The sequence below is a fragment of the Canis aureus genome, chromosome 27 (assembly GCF_053574225.1).
Source record: "Canis aureus isolate CA01 chromosome 27, VMU_Caureus_v.1.0, whole genome shotgun sequence".
In the NCBI taxonomy this organism is placed as follows: domain Eukaryota; kingdom Metazoa; phylum Chordata; class Mammalia; order Carnivora; family Canidae; genus Canis; species Canis aureus.
The window spans coordinates 10,430,750-10,452,262 of record NC_135637.1 but is presented as its reverse complement, the minus strand read 5'-3'; the positions used below and the strand labels follow the sequence as shown (position 1 = coordinate 10,452,262).

The 21,513-nt window shown below is 36.8% G+C and overlaps 2 protein-coding genes across 4 annotated transcripts in view; one reads left to right on the top strand and one right to left on the bottom strand.

Annotated features, from left to right (window-relative positions):
• Window positions 1-284: 284 nt before the first annotated feature.
• Window positions 285-21,354, bottom strand: RSRC2 (arginine and serine rich coiled-coil 2). Of its 3 annotated transcripts, XM_077875444.1 has the most exons (12): window positions 21,194-21,339; window positions 17,743-17,850; window positions 17,103-17,259; window positions 15,637-15,680; window positions 14,750-14,827; window positions 12,956-13,168; window positions 11,511-11,714; window positions 9,163-9,285; window positions 5,963-6,042; window positions 3,608-3,840; window positions 3,085-3,174; window positions 285-1,268 (listed from the first exon to the last, which is right to left on the bottom strand). In XM_077875444.1, exons 5-12 carry the CDS (start codon window positions 14,755-14,757, stop codon window positions 1,089-1,091), a joined length of 1,131 nt encoding a protein of 376 aa, XP_077731570.1. In that variant the 5' UTR covers window positions 14,758-14,827; window positions 15,637-15,680; window positions 17,103-17,259; window positions 17,743-17,850; window positions 21,194-21,339; the 3' UTR covers window positions 285-1,088. The 3 variants fall into 3 exon arrangements, with proteins under 3 accessions (XP_077731570.1, XP_077731568.1, XP_077731567.1); XM_077875442.1 differs by lacking the exons at window positions 14,750-14,827; window positions 17,743-17,850 and having other exon boundaries at window positions 3,608-3,837; window positions 12,956-13,146; window positions 21,194-21,354; XM_077875441.1 differs by lacking the exons at window positions 14,750-14,827; window positions 17,743-17,850 and having other exon boundaries at window positions 622-1,268; window positions 12,956-13,146; window positions 21,194-21,354.
• Window positions 21,184-21,513, top strand: part of KNTC1 (kinetochore associated 1) — a 91,162-nt gene continuing 90,832 nt past the window's right edge. The window contains exon 1 of the mRNA XM_077875434.1: window positions 21,184-21,507. The gene's annotated coding sequence lies outside the window, so the exon portion shown is untranslated. The remainder of the gene's footprint in view (window positions 21,508-21,513) is intronic.

The following is a 21,513-nucleotide window of genomic DNA, read 5'->3' as shown; positions in this document are numbered from 1 at the left end:
TCTACTCTTTCTCTCAAAATAAGTAAAATAAAGGTAGAAGTTTTACCATTAAGTACACTTCCCTTGTATTGTGCTAATACATTGTGGAGTTGTAGGATTTTTCTAGGATAAGGTGAATCATGATTTTGTAGTAATAAATGCAAATGAATTACAAGTTTTGTAATTCCCTCCCTCTACCAGATTTATGCCCTATTTAATTTAGTGACAAAGTATTTTCTAGTATTTTAGTACTTTGTGCTACTGAAGACTTCAAAGGGATAATGAGCAAAGGGCATACCAAGAACTTGTTATAAGGCACTTTATTAAAATAAAAGTGCTTACATCCCTTTAATGTATTAATCTATTTCCTGAATAACATATGGAATATTGAACAAATAACTGTACACCAATTGTGTTCCTTACAGTAGTAGGAAAACAGTATTACTGTAGTAGTTTGTTTACTCCTCCCAACTTCCCTTTTACATTTTTGCTCACCATGGTATTGCCTAGAGCATAGTTAATTGTTCTTAAAAGAAAAAAAAATTTCTTCCTAGTGTTCTCTAATAGCAATTGCAAAATGCTACAAAAACCATCAAACAAAATCAAAATAAGAATTCCAGGTAACTTAAATTAACACCAGTGTTGAGAAAACCATTTTTATTGTCATCACCACCCAGCATATTTGTGCTGGATTATGTACCAAATGGCCAGATCTTCTAAAGAACATCTACATAACATTTCTTTCATGTTTCAAGAGATGAAAATAACTGTACAAGGTTAAGTACAAAAGTACACAAGACAGCGGACACGAAATATCCATGTATGAGATTTTATCCCACCTGCAGCTTTTATATATTTGAAAAGTAGAATTCATGAACTAAAAAATATTGTCCTTCTATAGTCCTGTCAAGTTTAATGGAAGTGTGTTTAACCTGATTACAACACTAACACCAGTATCACTGATCTGATATTTACAAAAAATCGTATTTTTCAATAAATTAAAGTCAATGCAACACCCATGCAAGCTAGAATGCTAGCTGTTTGGTGAACAAGGACCTGACATCAGAACCAGAAGTCCATAAAGTCTCAAATATTAAGTCTGATCTCTTTCAAACTGCATCCATTCCTCGCATTGATGATGTGAAACCCAATCCCATTCCTCTTTGTGTGTGGGTTTGTGATCTTGCCATTTCATACTGAGCATCTAGGTTTCTAAATACTTCTTCCTGTTGCTTCAAAGTCTTGTAACTTTCTTCATCAACTGAGCTACATCCAGCTTCGTCTTCACTCTAAATATCAAATAAAAAATATATTATTAAAATAATAAATGGAAGTGGGAATAAGGTGTTCTTTTCAACTGATAGACTGATAAATTACATTTTTAGAATATGTATTTGACCTCAATTATTTAGCTTCCATTCATTCAGCACCTATAGAGTGCAAGGCAATGCCCTTCCTAGGTATTGGGATTAAGCCAGGATATAACACAAATCAACTTCATATTAATGGGTATGTAGAACATACCTTTAAATAAGTAAAGTCTAGAAGAAAAGCAAAAAATGCTATTTTTAAAAAGCAAGGGAGGGGATCCCTGAGTGGCTCAGCGGTTTAGCACCTGCCTTTGGCCCAGGGCATGATCCTGGAATCCTGGGATGGAGTCCCGCATCAGGCTCCCTGCATGGGGACTGCTTCTCCCTCTGCCTGTGTCTCTGCCTCTTTCTCTGTGTCTTCCATCAATGAATGAATAAATAATTTAAAAAACAAGGGAGAAAGGACTCAAAAAAGTTGACACTTGAGCAGAGACCAAACCAAAGCATGATGTAGGGAGCTGAGGGAAGAAAAGAAGAGGGGAAGCTTAGAACACCTGGGTGGCTCAGTTGGTCAAGTGTCTGCCTTTGGCTCAGGTCCTGATCCCAGGGTCCGGAGACTGAGCCCCATATTGGACCCTCTGCTCAGCAGGCAGTCTGTTTCTCCCTCTCTACCCATCCCCTTCTGCTTGTGCTCTTTCTCTCAAAAGAAATACAATCTTAAAAAAGCAAAAAACCCCAAACCAAACAAAAACCAAAACAGCCAGCTCAGTGCAGCTTAGTTTAAGCCAATATGCCTTCAGTGAAAAACCAACTCCCTTAAGTAATAATCAATACCTGAGTGTCTGTGAACTTTTCCAGGTTTTTTTTTTTTTTTTTTTTTAAAGATTTTATTTATTTATTCATGAGAGACAGAGAGAGAGGCAGAGACACAGGCAGAGGGAGAAGCAGGGATCCATGTAAGGGAGTCCCTTGTGGGACTCGATCCCGGAACTCCAGGATCATGCCCTGAGCCAAAGGCAGACGCTCAACTGCTGAGCCACCCAGATGTCCCTCCAGGTTTTTATTTATTTATTTTTTTAATTAATTTTTCCCTCCTCCAGGTTTTTATATGAAATCTAGTACTGGAACTGTACCAACAAAGCCAAACAAAAAAACACCAAGAAAAATAAAACCCAAAACCAAAAACCTGTATCTTTAAAAAAGCTTGCTGGAAATTTTAAATATTGTGGTCTTACTCCAAGAACAGTTAGCTTTAAATGAGCATATTAAAAAAAATAATAATTTCCATTTACAAGTTCATTTTTATTTACTTAGAAAAGCTTATGATCGGAAAAAGGTTCACCTAAGGTATAAAGTTATAACCAACAAACACGTTAAATTGAATAATTTGTCTTGTCAACTACTGATAACGTAATTCTGTCAAATTAATCTGAAGAAAAATCAAAAGAACACCAGAAAGTACCCAGGGTTCACACATTACTGAAATAAATTTTAGGATGAGGACCAATGTTAACCTGAAAATGCTAATATGAATTCTAATTCAAAGTGTGTAACTTGGGATCCCTGGGTGGCGCAGCGGTTTAGCGCCTGCCTTTGGCCCAGGGCGCGATCCTGGAGACCCGGGATCGAATCCCACATCGGGCTCCCGGTGCATGGAGCCTGCTTCTCCCTTTGCCTATGTCTCTGCGCCTCTCTCTCTCTCTCTGTGTGTGACTATCATAAAAAAAAAAATAAAACAAAAAAAATTAAAAACAAAACAAAACAAAACAAAACAAAAACAAAGTGTGTAACTTACCTTAATACCCATTAATTTCCTGAATTTGACATTTTGGTCCTTGTTTCCAAAATTCAATTTTTCCCATATTTCAGCAGATTGGGATTTATCCTGTAAAGAAACAGTGACTTTTATAATTCATAAAATTTAGCTATCTTTTATTAGGATATTAAATCTCTGTAATAAGGTCTAAAAGAAACAATAACATTTATAGCACTTTATCAGTGTTTATAATTATTTTTTCTATCACAAAATAATGAAGCAAAACAGAATTAAGTGCTTCATAATATATCCTTTATGAAAAAGTCTAAGTCAAGAAGCATCTTTCCCCCTTATAAACATATGGGAATACTGTTTTGCTTTGCATTAATACTGGTTTTCTTAGATTATGATTTTCCAACATTAATTTGTGTGGTAAATTAAAAAATATTACGATCAGGTTTTCAGAAGAAAAATAAACCCAATCTTTTCCAATCCAAATTTGTTTTCCTAAACAACTGCTAATTAGGAATAAATGACAAAAGAGGGGAATTAAAAAACTTACCCCTTCTTTTTTGCCTTGCCAAAGCATTTTCCTTTTTTTCTCTTGTTCAGCAAACTTCATTGGATTCACAGCTGCTGGGTTATAATAGCTAGGTACAGCTATTCCGGTCTCTGCCAAAGCTTTAGCCTGCAGGGCAGCCATTTGAGCTGCCATAGCTATCTGAGGAGTTACTTGCGTTCCCGATGCCAACAAAGCAGCAACATTGAGAACAGAACCTCCGGTGGCTGCAGCTGCTAAAGAGGAGTTCAGCACAGATTTTACTTATTTTTTTTAAGCACAGATTTTAAAACTAACCAAAGCAACGTCCTGATTTACATTAGTGCGTTTATATTTAAGAACTAATCTATAAGAAAGCACTAACATCTTCAAAATAAATGCAGGTTTATAAAGCAATTAGCATTTTAACAAAATGTATTGTATATATTTGTAATAGACATTTCTAGATATTATCCCTTATATATACTAATACTTTATATGTCTACAAATATAAGAATTCTACAAATAGTAAAAAGATTTGTGATTTCAATGAAAATGGAACTACGGTACTTGTATCTAAACTTACAATAAAAACTATTTGTATGGTTCTTTAAAAGCTTACAAAATGGTTATTTAGACATTCATTTGAAAGTCTTTCATTGGGCTCTGCACTTAACAGGGAGTCTGCTTGGGATTCTCTCCCTCTGTCCCTCCCCCAGGCACATGCTTTCTCTCTAAAATAAGTAATCTTAAAGGAAAAAAAAAAAAAAAAAGGTTCCTCGGTGACTCAGTCAGTTAAGCATTTGATTCTTGATTTTGGCTCAAATCAAGATCAAGGTTGTGAGATAGAGCCCTGCACTGGGTTCCACACTGGGCATGGGGCCTGTTTAGGTCTCTCTCTCTTTCTCTCCCTCTACCCCTCCACCCCTAAAATTAATGAATAAAGGTAAGTTGTACAATTTCTTAACATTTAAAAAAAAATTTATTATTTTAAACTAATCTCTACACCCAACATGGGCTCCAACTCACAACCTTGAGATCAAGAGTCGCATGCTCTACCAACTGAGCCAGACAGGTACCCCAATTTGTACAGTTTTAGATTCTTAAAAAAAATTTTAAGAAGATTATTTAGTCATGAGAGAGACAGAGAGAAGCTTAAACATAAAAAAAGGCAGAGAGAGAAGCAGGCTCCATGCAGGGAGACTGATGTGGGACTTGATCCTAGGACTCTAGGATCATGCCAAGCCAAAGGCATCCCAGGCGTCCCAATTTTTTATTTTTTTTTCAAATATTTTATTTGAGTAGAGACAGCATGAGCAAGAATGGTTGGAGGACAGGGCGGAGGGAAAGGGAAAAGCCTTTCCACTCTCCACTGAGCAGGAGCCTGATGGCATAAATTAAGCCAAAGGCAGGCACTTAACTCACTGAGCCACCCATGTGCCCCAATTTTAGATTATTTCAAGAAATACCAATTTACTAGGAATGTCAAAAAGCCAACAAAAAAACACCTTCCAAATTACATTTCATGCAATTCAACAAACTCTCTTTGATCGCCTTTAGTCATTCAGAGGCAATGTTTGTGTTATGTCTAATAACCTAATTTCTTTTTTTAATAAAGATTTTATTTATTAATACACACACACACACACACACACACACACACACACACACACAGAGGCAGAGACACAGGCAGAGAAAGAAGCAGGTTCCATGCAGGGAGCCCGACGTGGGACTTGATCCCAGGTCTCCAGGATCACACCCCAGGCTGCAGGCGGCGCCAAACTGCTGCGCCACTGGGGCTGCCCTAATAACCTAATTTCTTACCTCAGTTCAATCATCATCTTTAATAAACTGCATTTTCCCAAAAATCATGACTAAAAGACATGTGCAGTCATGGTTAAAGTGTTGTATGAACAAGAACAGTGACTGTTTACATGCCAAAATCATGTGCATCAACCAAGTAAATACACGTGCAGGGACCCCTGGATGGCTCTGAGGTTGAGCGCCTGCCTTGCCTCAGGCCATGATCTGGGAGTTCAAGGATCAAGCCAAACAATGAGCTCCCTGCATGGAGCCTGCTTCTCCCTCTGCCTATGTCTCTGCCTCTCTTATGAACACATAAATAAAATCTTAAAGAAAAAACAAACAAAACAAAAAAACCCACACATACATGAAGTACTTATGAGGCATGAAAAGTTAACATTGAAAATAAAATGTTCACATTTCAATAATAACAACAATAATAAAGAGGTTTACAGTGTGCACTGATGGGTAGAGCAAGGATCATGGGTGATTTGCTTCCTATTATTTTTCTCAACGTTTTAGATTTAGATTTTCTACAAAAAATGCCATACTTCCATAATAAATAAAATAAATTACCTGCAGCTATTTCTTGTTGTTTTTGTTTTTCAACCATTTCCTTTTCTCGCTGTTCTTGTAATTTCTTTGCTCTTTCCAACCTATCAAAAGCAATTTCAATGCATTTAAAATAACACTCAATATAAACCAGTATTTATCTTTGTATTTCTCCATATGTATAGACATGACACACATTTTACATAGATTTTTAAATTAAGTTTAACACAATTTGGTATCTGTATGTGTGGGGGGGAAAGCATTTACTCTTAATACAGTTACTGTTAGAGAATATTTCAATACTGGTTTAAGAAAATGTTTTCCTTTTGAATTTTTAAAAAAGATTTTATTTATTTGAGATAGAGAACTGCAAGGTGAGTAGATGGAGGAGGAGAGGGAGAAGCAGGCTTCTCTCTGAACAAGGAGCCCAATGCAGGGGGCTGGATTCCAGGACTATGGGATGGGGACCTGAGCTGAAGGCAGATCCTTAACAGACTGAGCCAGTCAGGTCTCTCTCAATACTGGGTTTCAACATTTTATTTTATTTATTTATTTATTTTTAAGATTTATTTATTTATTCATTCAGAGAGAGCGGAGAGAGAGGCAGAGACACAGGCAGAGGGAGAAGCAGGCTCCATGCAGGAAGCCCGACGTGGGACTCGATCCCGTGTCTCCGGGATCACACCCCGGGCTGCAGGCGGCGCTAAACCGCTGCGCCACCGGGGCTGCCCGGTTTTCAACATTTTAAAGTGGAATAGCCAAAAAACCAACCAACCAACCAACAACAAAAAACCCAGAAAGTTTTTTTTTTTTTTCCCCAGAAAGTTTTTATTTTTTATTTTTAATATAATTTTTTTAAATTTTTATTTATTTATGATAGTCACAGAGAGAGAGAGAGAGGCAGAGACATAGGCAGAGGGAGAAGCAGGCTCCATGCACCGGGAGCCCGATGTGGGATTCGATCCCGGGTCTCCAGGATCACGCCCTGGGCCAAAGGCAGGCGCCAAACCGCTGCGCCACCCAGGGATCCCCAGAAAGTTTTTAAACACAGTTCTCACAGGGAATTGTTTTAAAAAGTAAAAATTACTCAACCTTTATCAGTGGCTACAGGAGTAAGAATAAAATTACATCTTGCAATAATGACATATTGAGAGCTGAGAAAATCTTAGTAGAGTATGTTAAAAATATTAAACAATGTTTACAGAATTATCTACATGCTTCTTAGGGGGGAGGCTGATACAGGATAAGGTCAATCAAAATATGCCAATTATGACTTTTGTATCTAAACAGACTTTTAAGTTAACAAAAATTTAAAAAGCCAAAAATAAAAGAGGCAGAAACCCTATCAGCCATTCTCTACAATCTAATAAAATGGGGGGGGGGGGGACCTCAGTATTAGAGAATGAACTTTCAGCAGCTTAAATTCATCATTAGCAAAAGAACAGGAAACATGAAACAAATTCATCCTCAGACAAAATAAAAATTGTCCACACTAAATTTATTAATACATATACTAAATGTGCTGTCAAGACAGTATCTACTTCTCATACAACAAACTTTAAGTGATATCTTCGTGAGTTCCTGAAAGACAAATCCCTTTTCAAGACCCTTTAACTCTCCAATCTTAAGTTAAAAGCAACTCCTCCCTTCCTCCTTTAAAGTGTATAAAGGGGCAAAGATTAAGGAAAAGGTTTTTATTATTTTAGAGCACTATGGGTAGTGAAATGGCATTGGCTTTATCAATGAAATTTACATAAAATGAATAATACAGTTTTATTCCCTTTTACTAAGCACACGTACAAGAAAGACACAGTACTATGACTCGATTTTGTCCTTGAGAATAAAAGTTTCTGATTAGGGGTAACATTAAAATTTTGGCACACAAATATCAAAACTATTTTCAAAGCAGTTTAAAAATTCTGTCCTTAAAAAAAAATAAAATAAAAAATAAAAATATTCTGTCCTTATTAAAAAAAAAAGGAACAACAAAAACCAGTCTATATACTGTTGTTTATTAATAAAAGATCTCCCTTCAAATTTCAACTGTAGCCAAGGAGCAACCTAGTATTCTTAAATGAGTTATTTCATGTAAACTTATCATCTGAAAATAACTAAATAGATTATTTTTCTTAAGTTTTAGAGGCTAGTAACAACTTCAACTTTAATAAAAGCCAAAAATTAAAACACAACCAACTTATAATAGACTTTAGGGCTTAAAAAAAATACTGGTCACACGTAACAGACCACTCATTATAATTTACTTCAAGTATTATTTAGTTCTGTTGAGTTTAGTTTCAGAAAGAAAATGATTGACTACTACTGGTGCATATTTAAAATGGCCATTGCAGGTTGGAATTAACACCATTCACTGAGGTGAATGGAATGAAGAAGGGGCGAGCTCACACCTTTGCTGCTGCTGCTGTTCAGCTGGAGTTTCTGCCAGGCTGGGTTCACAGGGCAGCAGCCCATCAGCTTACATTGTGATAACTGTATTTTTGTAATGAAAAAAAAATACAAACTCAATTTCATAAGGAAAAAAACCCCAAAATCAAGAGTATAGTTTTCAGAATATGGGAAAACCTGCAAACAAGTGCTTGGATTTTACTTTACTTCTTGCCTTTCTACATGAGGCAGTTCTTTCAAGGGTTTTGCACATTTTGGCCAGACAGCCCTGCTGTGTGTAGTCCCACCAATTACCAGAATATTTTTGAAATGCTACAGAATTAAAAGATACAATGATCTTGCTATGCTATCAGCAGTAAAATTTACAATATCCAATAAATCACCTTGTAATGTTTATTACTTGCCACTTTTAAAATAAGAAACCTATTGAGAGAATTGTTTCAGACTTTGTTTTCTTGAGGAAGAAAAACAAAAGGGACAATGAACTTTCAGAGGCAAAATTTAAGATTTCTTGAATCAGATTTAAGATTTCTAAAAAAGTTTCAATTGCAAACCAAAAAATATTTAGGAGCTTAAATTTGATAAAAATGAATTAATGAGGAAAAACAGAGAAACTGCTGCTGACATTGTTATCTTTCCAGTTGTACAAAGAGGCAAATGTTAAAATGAGAATTGACATACTTAGTTCTAGATCAGAATTGGCACAGAATGTATCATTAACAGATTTAATTATTTGACTTAAACTCTAAAAGCATTTTTGTCCACACGATTACCTACTTCAAGTTGAAAAAGAAAAATGCATCAAATAAAAATATACCTACCTCCTAGCTAAAGCTTCCTGTGCATCCATTGCTGTGTTTCTGCCTCTGAAGGGAGGTGGACTAGGAGTTCGGCTTAAACTTCTGCTAAATCTTCTTGGTTTCTCAATTCTCTTCTTTCTATCTCTGTAAACAGGCATTTCACACATTGCAATATGGCCAAGCAGTAATAGTTTAATCCAAATCAATTATAGTTACATAGGTTGAACAGAAATGAAAATAGTAGCCAATATATTAGGAATCCTTTCCTCTCCACCTCTGTCCTCCAGCTTCCACAAAGTATGGAAGTCCTTTGAAAATGCTAATCTTCTGTAAGTTCACTTAACCATCCCTGTTAGACATTTAAGATGTTTTCCAATATTTTGCTATTACGCCCACTATAACAAAGGCTAGCTTTAATACACACATCAGTCATTTTACATTCATGTAGGTCAATATGCAGGATAAATCCCTAGTAGTGGATCCATAGTTCAAATGTTCCTAGTATTTTACTCTACAGTGAATTAATTTGTACAAAACAAAAACAAAAAACAAAAACAAAAAAAGGCCCCAAGCACATAATCATGAAAAGAATTAGGAAAGATAAAAAAATAGGCACTGACCAGAAAAAAATAGAGTAGCAGTGGTCAAAATTAGAAATGCCATAAATGATGTCCTACATTGCCCAGATGGAAAATAAAAAACTAATGATAATTAATGGTGAAATTATTATTTATCCTAAGTCCACTAAACTTCATAATTGGCAAAGCTCAAATTAATAAACTACTAACAAATTAGGGCAGCCCCGGTGGCTCAGCGGTTTAGCGCCGCCTTCGGCCCAGGGCGTAATCCTGGAGACCTGGGATCGAGTCCCACGTCGGGCTCCCTCCGTGGAGCCTGCTTCTACCTCTGCTTAGGTCTCTGCCTCTCCTGAATAAATCGATAAAATCTTTAAAAAACTGATAAACAGTAGCAGCTCTTTCTGCCCACGGGTCCTGTCCCTATGCTTTAATAAAACCATTTTGCACACACACAAAAAAGCAAAAACCAATTACCTGATTAACAAGTGATAAGCTAAGTCACAATAAGTAACATAGTCTATATTTCAGTCTTTATAGACTAACCTGAGGAATAAACTAACAAAAACAGCTTTAATTATTTAATATCAGTATCTGTGCATATGCACTATTAACAATTGATGTAAGTAAATAGACTAAATATATTCCTGATTATTTATAAAATTTTCTGTAGTTCTCTTTACTGTACTTCCTGTCTCAACAAATTAAAGCTTCCTCTCGATCAAGACAGGTCTGAATTGGGCAGCCTGGATGGCTCGGCGGTTTAGTGCTGCCTTCAGCCCAGGGTGTGATCTTAGAGACCCAGGATCAAGTCCCAAGTCAGTCTCCCACATGGAGCCTGCTTCACCTTCTGCCCTCTCTCTCCTCTCTGTTTCTCATGAATACATAAATAAAATCTTAAAAAAAGAGAGAGAGAGAGAGAGACACAGTTTTGAATTAAGCTCAACTTTTTGAGTACCTGAGATAATATATACATGCTATATGCGTGGGTAAAGTACGTATATTGACTTTGCATTCAGACATACTTGGCACTTGATCCTGATCATTTAATAACTTTTTACCATTTAATAACTATGATTAGAGGCTTTCTGGCCAAGTTACTTAAGCTCTCTAAGCCCAAGAGATCTTAACTCACAAAAGTTGTTTTGAAACTGAAATGACCTAGTACATGGAAAAGAGTATTGACGTAACACATAGTGTATGGCGGATAAGCAATAAATGTAAGCTACTGTGATTATACAATTAACAATTCAACATTCAAAACAACTCAATTTTCTTTTTTTAAAGAACAGAGGGAGAAGCAGGCTCCCTGCAGGGAGTCTGATGTGGGACTCGATCCCAGGACCCTAGGATCATAACCTGAGCCAAAGGTACATGCTCAACCACTCAGGTGCCCCAACTGAAATAATTTTAATAGAGGATTATTTCTACCTGCACTTTAAAGAAGATCTGATTGATTACATATGCTATCTAAGGTGTTTAGATTTGTTATTGGTCAGAATGTTATTGAAAGAAGATAAACATTGGGCAGCCCCGGTGGCTCAGCGGTTTGGCACTGCCTTTGGCCCAGGGTGTGATCCTGGAGTCTCACATCAGGCTCCCTGCATGGAGACTCTTCTCTCTCTGCCTGTGTCTCTGCCCCTGCGCCCCCCCCCCCCCCCCACCGTGTCTCTCGTGAATAAACAAATAAAATCTTAAAAAAAAAAAAGAAAAAAAGAAAAAAAAGAAAAAGACGATAATAACCAGACCCTGTAAGGGACCTATCTGATTTTATTCAAGATGACGAATACTTACCGACTTCTACTCCTTGTTCTACTCCTGCTTCTACTCCTATGCCTGTGTCTTGATCTTGAACGGGAACGAGATCGGATCCTACGTTTTCTTTCCCTGCTTCTGGATCGTGACTTCTTCCTCTCTCTGCTTCTGGATCTTGATTTCTTCCGCTCCCTACTCCTGGATCGAGACTTCTTCCGCTCTCTGCTTCTACTACGATGACGCCTGAAATTTAAGCACACAAATTTAAAGGTATTTAGTGCTGTGTCTTTTCCAATTACAGACATTATGAATTAATTATCTGCAGTGTGTGCTGTCAAGCCAGGCAATAAACTGCTCTGCATTGTGTGTAGAAAGGATAATTGAGCCTTCTAAGGGAAGAAGTTCTAACAAATGAGCCTTTATTCTTGTTTGATGATGTCTGAGGGGCATGAAAAAACTACATGTCAAAAATGCAATGAACCCTAACTCAAGATTCTGTTTAACACTTTAAAGTCTATTAACTGTCTTACTGAAGTATTTATGCAACTTAAAGATGATATTGAAGTTAATCTACTACTGAAAAATTTTGACCCAATCAGATACATCATATGTATGTGTATTTCCACAGAAAACTCCAAGCATATGTTAAACATTGGCTTACTTTCTTTTTTGGAAGATTTTATTTATTCATGAGACACAGAGACATAGGTAGAGGGAGAAGCAGTCTCCCCTGTGGGGAGCCCAATGCAAGACTTGATCCCAGGATCTCGGATCATACCCTGAGCCAAAGGCATACACTCAACCACTGAGTCACCCAGGCGTCCCAACATTGGTTTCTTTAAATAAAAATTCCGGGAGGTGGCTCAGTTGGTTAAGTGTTTGCCTTGGTTTGGCTCAGGTCAGGATCGCAGGGTCCTGAGATCAAGCCCCACATCAAGCTCCCTGCTAAACAGGGAGATTCTCCTCCCTCTCCCCCTGCTTTGCTCTCTCTCAAATAAATAAGCCAAATCCTTAAAAAACAAAACAAAACATACTTGCTAATTGAACAAGTTAATCAATCATAATCATCCTTTATCTCCTAGCCTTGAACACCATTTTTGCCTTTATCAGAAAATGCTCCAAAGATTTCAGCTATAAGCAGACATTAGTAGGCAAAGGACCACATTAGTGGTCAAGCTACCAAAAAAAATTTCTTACTTTCTAATCTAATTAAGATTGTTTGGGGAATCCCTGGGTGGCGCAGCGGTTTGGCGCCTGCCTTTGGCCCAGGGCGCGATCCTGGAGACCCGGGATCGAATCCCACGTCGGGCTCCCGGTGCATGGAGCCTGCTTCTCCCTCTGCCTGTGTCTCTGCCTCTCTCTCGTGACTATCATAAATAAATAAAAATTAAAAAGATTGTTTGGGTATCTCTGGGTTCATGAGTAGCTTTGCATAATATAGCTCTTTAAATGGCACTGACTTATAAACACCAAAAACTACTTACCTTTCACGAGACCTAGATCTTGAATGACTTCTGCCTCTTGATGACTTTCTTTCTTTGCGTTTGTGTCTGTCCTCGCCGTTTTCAGATGAATTTAGTCGCTCTCTTCCTTTATCAGAAGAATGTTCTTTATCATTATGTTCCTCAGACTTGTGTTTCTTAGATGATTTATCTTTGGATTCATGTCTTCTTGCCTGTTTTAAGAAGAAGTTGGTTCTTTCAGGAAAATAGTGCAACAAAGAGAGTTAGTATGGGTTATCAGTAGACAAAAATGTTGTGATGCAACATTAGTAACCTTAGGAGTGTGTGGCAAATAAAAAAAAAATGATCTAGTTTCACATCACCCAAATGTTGCTGATGAATATTACTAATCTTGTCTTTATAAATCTCAAAAATGCAGTTTCCTCCCCAAAATAACATAATTAAAACAATGATTTTCAATGTTGACAATGATTTTCAATGTTAAAATAATACTGAAAAACCCATTATCAGAAAAAGAGGAATTCCTGATGTTTCTTTTATCTAAAGGAATAAGGGAATTACATATATATCAAAACTTTCAAAATCTTTCAACAAACCTTTTAGAGAAACATCATATATACACATATACATCAACTTCTAAAACCAAAGTACATATTATTTTAGATTTAAAAACTTAGCAATAATGAAGATGATCAGGACACAAAGAAATGCACCGGAAAACGCATTTCAATTAGGTAGCTAAATAAGATTAGTCTTACTAATTATTAGTATTTTCTGCAACTTTAAATTACTTTACGCAGAGTTGAAGTGTCCTTTTTATAGCTATACTGCCACATCCTCTCTAAAAGACGGCTCTTGATTTTTCTCCCAAAGTCTAAACTGTGATGAAATCACTTTTCATCTTGCAATATCCCAACGAGCTTCAAGTTCTATTACATTTCATGTACCTAGGGCAGAAAATGGCAACCGTATCTGTTTTAATTTTTATGAAATCAAATTAGGCATAACATAATTAATCCCTAAACCATTATGTAATATAGATTTCTTCCATACTCTGAAAGATTAAAAACCAAGGCTTTTGCTTTCACAACATATGCATTCAGAGACTGAGCTAAAATTAATTGCATGATCAAGTCTCCATCCTACACTCACGTACCAAATTAGGAAGTGATAAACTAGATCTCCTCATATTAAGTTGGCAAATCCAACTTTTAGCTAAAGCTTAAAATCCTTGACATCTCGAAATCACAATTTTAAAGCTGGAAGGAAACTCAGATCCTCTTAACTCCCCTTAAGTACAACTAAGATCTAAAGTCACAAAGCTACATGGTAGCAGCTGAACCCAGACCCCATGGTTCTTCTTATGCCCAGGCCACTGCTTTTCTACCACAACAGGACACTTAACTCATGTTTCCCAAAACAGACCAAAACATTTTTCTTTCCACTCAAGATTAACTTTCCTTAAAAAACAAAAAACTTGGCCAAACATTTTGGAACATGCATGATATATCTGAAAAGAATCATAGAACGTTATTTAGTATTTTGCAGAAAAGAGACCTGGAGACAGCTAAATTTTAGTTTCATTGCCAGTTCTCTATAATAAGAACTTACAAAAGTATTTCCTTGTTTTTGCCATATAGTGGCAAACTGGAAAAGCTTTAAGTGGTTCAACTTCCAAAGGTTTTATAGTTATTTCAAACCAGTTTTCCAAACATAACATTACTATTAATTAAAAAAAAAAAAAAAAACATTAAAACCCTTAACTGATTTAAGATATACTTAAGGGAAATAGGAGTTTGAATGACTAATAGTTACCTTATCATGAAGTAGGCTTATTATTTTGCTATCTGAGTCTGCAGCGTCTTCAGTTCAGTCTCTTCGCGCATTAGCACGCTGAGTATGATTTATTATAGAAATGTTATCATGTGAGCTAAACAAAATAGTCATTTTCACAAAAACTCTCCTAAATTAAAAATTTAACAGAGCTTCCATTAGGGGAAGAGGTGAAGTCCCTGCCCACATTTTTTTTAGGAGTCCCTTGCCCAGCCCCCGTAAGACTCTTCTCCTCCCTTTTTGGTTCCTACTTCTGTTCTTCCTTGTTGGCTCATTCCTGGTCTTCTCAGGTGGGCAAGCAAGTTAACTCCTTTGCAATACAGGTGCTGCCTTTCTTTTTCCTCAAGTTTTGCTGTCACCGCCACCTTTCCAGCTGTCCCTCACAGACACTTTTATTTCAAAATTCAACACTATTCTTAGGGAAACGGAAATTGCTGCTAATGAAAAGAGGATTCGCATTCTCTTCCATAAAGAAAAAGCCCACAGGTACCTAGGTTATTGCTACTTAAAGATGATTGCTATATGAAAATCCTGAGCAGTCGTCAGGTATAAGGAGACTCGGGACCTCAGATTAATGGAAGCTCTGTGTGACAGGCCTAAAAAAACCAATTATAATCTTCATATGAAATTTTTATTGTGAATATTTTCACAACATAATAAAATTAATAGTTTTTGAATGAAATTTTCATATAAACAACTATCTTCTTGAATAATGATGAATCCATATCATGCTTATTTTATAACCCAATTAACCTTTTAAATTTCAAGTTTTCGTACTTACCTTGATAATATCATATATCACACAAACATTTCTACCAGATACTTTACAAGTATTTTAAAGTGCCTATTCACTACAAAGTGTTAATTACCTCTTTGCTTCTGCTCCGGCTCCTGTGTTTTCTTCCTTCATTATCTGCAAATACACATAAAAATTCACCATAAACAAGATACAGAAACATCTCAAACACAAATTCTAATATTCAAATAAAGGACAATTTCCAACCCATTTTACTAAATTAAAATTCTACTTACTATTTTCCAAAGACTATTTTTTATGGCAGGGTGAGTTTATTCTACCAAATACCACTGTGTGTATGAGAAACAAATCAAGCAATCTGAATAAACCAAAATATAACAGAGTAAGCAACCTGCCACCCCAAACCTTCTGAGGCAAGTCAAAAACAGATACTCTCTTTCAGTTTGTCATAGATTCTTAATTCACAGAACATACTGACTAGCCCATCTTGTTTTCCACTGCACAGAAAATTTATAAAGGGATATGTCAGAGGTAAACATGAACAAAGAAAACAAGAATGCAAGAGAATAAACAGTTTGAACTATATTTGGCATTAGTCAAAGGGTGCTATAGTTTATTTTTAAAAGATTTCATTTACTTATTCATGAGAGACACGCAGAGACATAGGCCAAAGGAGAGGGAGAAGCAGGCTCCCCTAGGGATCACACCCTGAGCCAAAGGCAGAGCTCAACCGCTGAGACATCCAGGGGTCCCAGGGTGCTATAGTTTATTTATTTATTTAAAGATTCCATTTACTTATTCATGAGAGACAGAGGAGACAGAGGGGGGTGGAGGGAAGGAGGGGCAGAGACACAGGCAGAGGGAGGAAGCAGGCTCCCTGCAGGAAGCCGGATGCAATCCAGGGACTCCAAGATCACCCTCTGGGCCGAAGGCAGGCGCTAAACCAACTGAGCCACCCAGGGATCCCCAAGGGTGCTATAGTTTAGATGCTCAATTAACCTCTTCATTAAATAGCCACACTAATTTAAAAAAAAAAACAAACAAAAAAAAATAAAAATAAAAAAAATACAGCAGAACATCTTACTTTCTACAGCACATCAGTCTAATTCTTTTTCAAGTAAACAAATAAGAAACATCTTAAAATGCCCAAACCTCTTGTTTCAGAAACATTCTAACATTAAATGAGAAACAAAGTTAAAAATGTTATTGTAACTTACATCAAAATGTTAAAACAATTCTGAATAATATATCACTGCCCAGATACATCTTTCAAAACATTTTGCCTATGTTGAAAGCATGAAATTTAAACGTCTCAGGGTAAAAAACCTACCCCCTCCCCAAAATCTCAGGATACAACACAATTTTGCCTATGGACAAGTTATAAAATTTCCGCATGAAGACATTTATGTTTCTCAGAACTGAAAAGTTCTCCGGAAAATTACCAATGTACTTTATTCATTTCTCAACTAGAAAGAATATGTATTAATTATATAAAAAACTAAGTATGAGTCTTATACACACAACGACATGGATTTTAACAAATGCTGATAGTGGTAATTAGTTTGCAACAATTCATACCTGACTTTCGTTTTCTTTCTCTTGACCTTGATCGTGATCTTGAATAATGATGTTTTGAGGCTCTAGGAGAAATAGATACATCTGACTGCTCTTTTTTCTTATCTCTATCTGGGGATGTCTTTTCTGGGGCTAGTCCATCTCGCTCTGTATCACTAGCCTAAAAGTTTAAATAAAGAGAAATGATTATTAAGTTCTTAATCATATTTAAAATGTTTTTAATTTCTTAAAAGAGGAGGAAGAGAATAGAAAATCATCTCTGAGTTCTACAAAATTAAAGGCCAATTTCTAAATAAATATTATTTGTACCTAATAAGCCCGAATAGATTGAAATGACTAACCCAATAACAGAGACTAATGTCCTTAACTTTCAAAAATCATTATTTTCATAACTTTCAAAACAATAGGGGAAGGGGAACAATCAGGGCTCCAAATATTTCCAATTAACTATTCAAGCAGAGAAAATATAGCCCATTTTAGATTTGTAAAGTCATTTACCTGACTTTAATGAATACTTTTATTTTACATTAGCAAAAGCATTTAAAAACGAACTGGTAAAATTTATAGAGACTTAAGTATGTAAAAATCTAAGAATAGCAGAGAATGCTTCTAGATTATAAAAGAATAAACAAAATTAACTTACCTATCTGAGAACCCAATCTTAATTTCATTAACCCTCTTTAATGAAAACAGCCCCTTGGCACAGTGCTGCTGCAAAATATGGTCTGCCTCTCCTCACATATGCTCTGGGCTATGGAAACATTAAGTTGTTTCTGCTTTAAAGCATTTTATAAATTTTCACAATGCAAATTTTGTAAAGTTAAAAAAGTACACATTCTTTCCAAAGAGTCCTTTAATTAAAAAGAGGTTCCTCCATCTAAATATCAGTTCCCTGTTTTCCAGTTTACTTGCTCATAACCAAGTACTCAGCACAGCAATCAATCAACAGATGAAGAAATGAATTCCTGTTAACTTGTTTTCAATTAAAAAAAGAGGATTTCTGAGGCTCTGTTGAAATGTGTCATCCAAATAAGAGTATCACAAAAAGCCCACTGATTTAAATGAGTCCTAGAAAAAAAGCTGTGAAAAGCTAAAACCTGATTCCCGAGTTGGATTTTGACAAAAAGTAGAGGAAACAGTTTCAGTATGTGGAAGGTGGACTAGTTGGCTTTTGAACTAAGAAGGATTTTTACATTTTTGAAAGGATTAAGCAAGCAAGGAATGGGACAGAGACTCTATATGATCCATAATGTCTAAAATATTTACTACCATACTCTTTACAGAAGAATCTGGATTGGATAAATAGGGATCACTGTACATTTTCAGCAGGAGGAATAATCACAAGGCAACGAACTCCTTTCCCTTAGGAAAATTAGTCCAGGAAAAAAAAAAAATGAAAGGAAACTAAAAGGGGAGTAATTTAACAAAGTGTGAAGAGATTGCATTATCTCAACAACTAAGAATCACAAATGTGCCAAACTCAATGCTAGACTCAGAATAAGATGACAAAAAAGAGATTTACAAGCTTAGCTGGGATGACAGACATAAACGTGGTAAGCCTCTAACAATGGTAAAACAAAACAAAACAAAACAAAACAAAAACCCTCAACCAAGCACAGAGGAAGCAACTCATTACTGGAGAGGCTACCAATCAAGCATTAGTGCCTTCTCCAGTTTTCTATGTATGGGTGATTTCTGGAATCATAAAATTTTTGTGATGAAAGCTTTCATCACTTATAAAAGAGTTCAATTTTCTGATCTTACAGAGGAGGAGATCCAGCAACATGACCTGCTTTCCCTTAAGATGGTACTTTAGCTCTTTGCTGTCTACTACTAATAAATAGTGCTGTATCACACAATCAAGGATAGTTCTGATTTTCACAACATTAGTCATTTTCTTTTAATTCTGATTTTCATCATTATCCTTACGAACTATTTCAGGCATGTCTGTGATGTTGTGACTGGTAGAGCTTACATTTAGTAAAATAAAGCAACTGTGATAACTTAAGCACTGCTATCACTTCTTTCAGTGCATGAGCCTTTTCTGCCGAAAACCAGCATTCTTGAGCCACTGGCACAGCTCATTAACTTTTACAGAGATCATGACTAGAACTGAAGGAAAAACAACAACAACAAAAAACCTTCATATGGAAGTCAGCTCCAGCTCACACAGTACAAATTTTCAGTCAACAATTTACATGCTTAACATTGCAGAAGCCTAGCAATAGGGAAGTCAAAGGCATCCTGTAATACAAAGCCAATAACTTACATCAACCACCTATTTTCACCTGTAAAATATACAATAGAAAAACAAAAATCACCCTACCATTATAGATTCCGAATGATAGGTGGCCACTTTGCCTACACAAAACTTTTATTTCCACGATGCTATTTTATAGTACCCTAATTAAAAATATCCAAAAAATAAAATCAATTGAAGAAAATTTATCTGATGGGACGCCTGGGTGGCTCAGCAGTTGAGTGCCTCCCTTGGCTGGAGAATGATCCTGGAGTCCCGGAATCGAGTCCCACATCAGGCTCTCTGCATGGAGCCTGCTTCTCCCTGTGCTTGTGTCTCTGCCTCTCTCTCTCATGAATAAATAAATAAAATCTTAAAAAAAAAATTTCTCTGAAAATTTCTAAGCTTTACTTCGAATTATCAGGGATGTACATAGTAAATCTTAAATCTAACTGCAAAACTGTCCTCTATTTTAGCACTTGTTTTAGAAGGCCACTACCATTACCTTAACATTTATAATTTGTTTAAATCTGTAATAATGCTCACGACAGCACACAAATCTTTTTTCCAGTGCGAAGAAGGTACCTTGGATTTAATAGTAGGCCACTTCTCCAGGGGACTGTCTTTTTATTGAAGGAGGTACTGCAGGACCAAATGTTTGTTTGAACTGACTTCATTTTTTAAAACATTTGAGCCCAAGTAAAACACCACCATTTTTAAAATACATTAAGAGGCCTAAAACACCACTTAAACAATGGAAAACACTACTTCGATTAGTTGCACAAACACCAAACAGCCCAGCTGTTTGAAACCGTAACAAAAATCGGTTAATTCAATTAGGTACTGGGGGAGGGGAGTGCAGAAACCATCTCGATTCCAGATAACCCCAATGTTTAGGGGATTATCGGTACAAATTTTTCGGTACGTTTACAGTCCTACTTAGTTTTTAAAATGAATAAATAGAACTTCCTAGTCAGTGGAAAGGAACACAAAATGCTTGCGTTTTCCTTTTAACACGGGAAGAAAAATGAAGTAATCACAATAACGCGCGCGACCCACCAGAATTGGGCATCTTACACCCAAAGCATGCTTTTTTAAAAACTGTAGTTCTTATTTAAAATTAAATGGGTCAAGAAAGGGTGCTTAAATCTAAAGAAACGCCAATATTAAGGCTTTATTATGCTTCTCAAAGATTTCAAAATGATTACATCACGAGCCGCTTCGGAAACGGAACAATCAGAATTCGTAGTTCCAAAGGCTCCTCGTAATTAAGTAGAATTTTTTTGCTCCCTTTGAGCAACACCTTCCTCAGCTCCATACTAAGAAATAAACTAAGGTTTTCAGAGACAAAACAATAATAATAAGGGAAAAAACAAAACGTTACAAGTCGATTCTCTTCTCCCATTTTACCCCCTTGCAGACAACGCCTTTCTGACCCAATACTTTTCAAAGACCCCCCCCCCAGCCCTTTTCTCTTTTCCCCAGTCCTTCTCCAACACGAACAAATAAATTCCCAAGCCCTAATGAAACTCAGTATAAAAACGACCAACAAAAGTAAGCTAAACTGGAGGCCGCTCTGTGGGTCGAACAGAATAGAGAACTAGGAAAAGAGAGGAAGAAAGTTCTGGAAGAAAAAAAAAAAAAAAAGACACTCCCTGCGGCTCCCCACCCCCACCAACACCGCCTCATTTCCCCCTCCTTACAGTAGGCAGCCATGATGGCGGGCGCAAAAGAAGGCCGCGACGCCATTTTGTCCACACACACGCGCGGACAACAGCTCTGGGAGCAGTTCACCCAGTCTTTGGAGGGTATCAAGAAAATATCCTTGGCTTTAAACTCAAGAATTGGCACCTACCGCCATAGTCCAGAGTCTTGGCCGCTAGGGCGGCGCCTCCACTTGCCGCTCTCAACAGTACCGGCCGCCCAGACGCTTCGCCACAGACTAAATCGCTCGCGCGAGAGACCCGGATGGCACAAAGGGGCTGAGGCCCGGCGCGTCGCGCAGCTTGCTGGGAAAAAAAAAGTGTCGATAAGAGTCTCTATAGCAACGCGATTCGAGGAGCTGATTGGTTGTTATTTTGAAGAGGGCGTGTAAGGCCAGGAGTGGGGCGGGGCCAAGAATACACCCTAGAATGTGCAGCCTGTAAATCGGAACGGGTGGAATTTAGGGTGGGT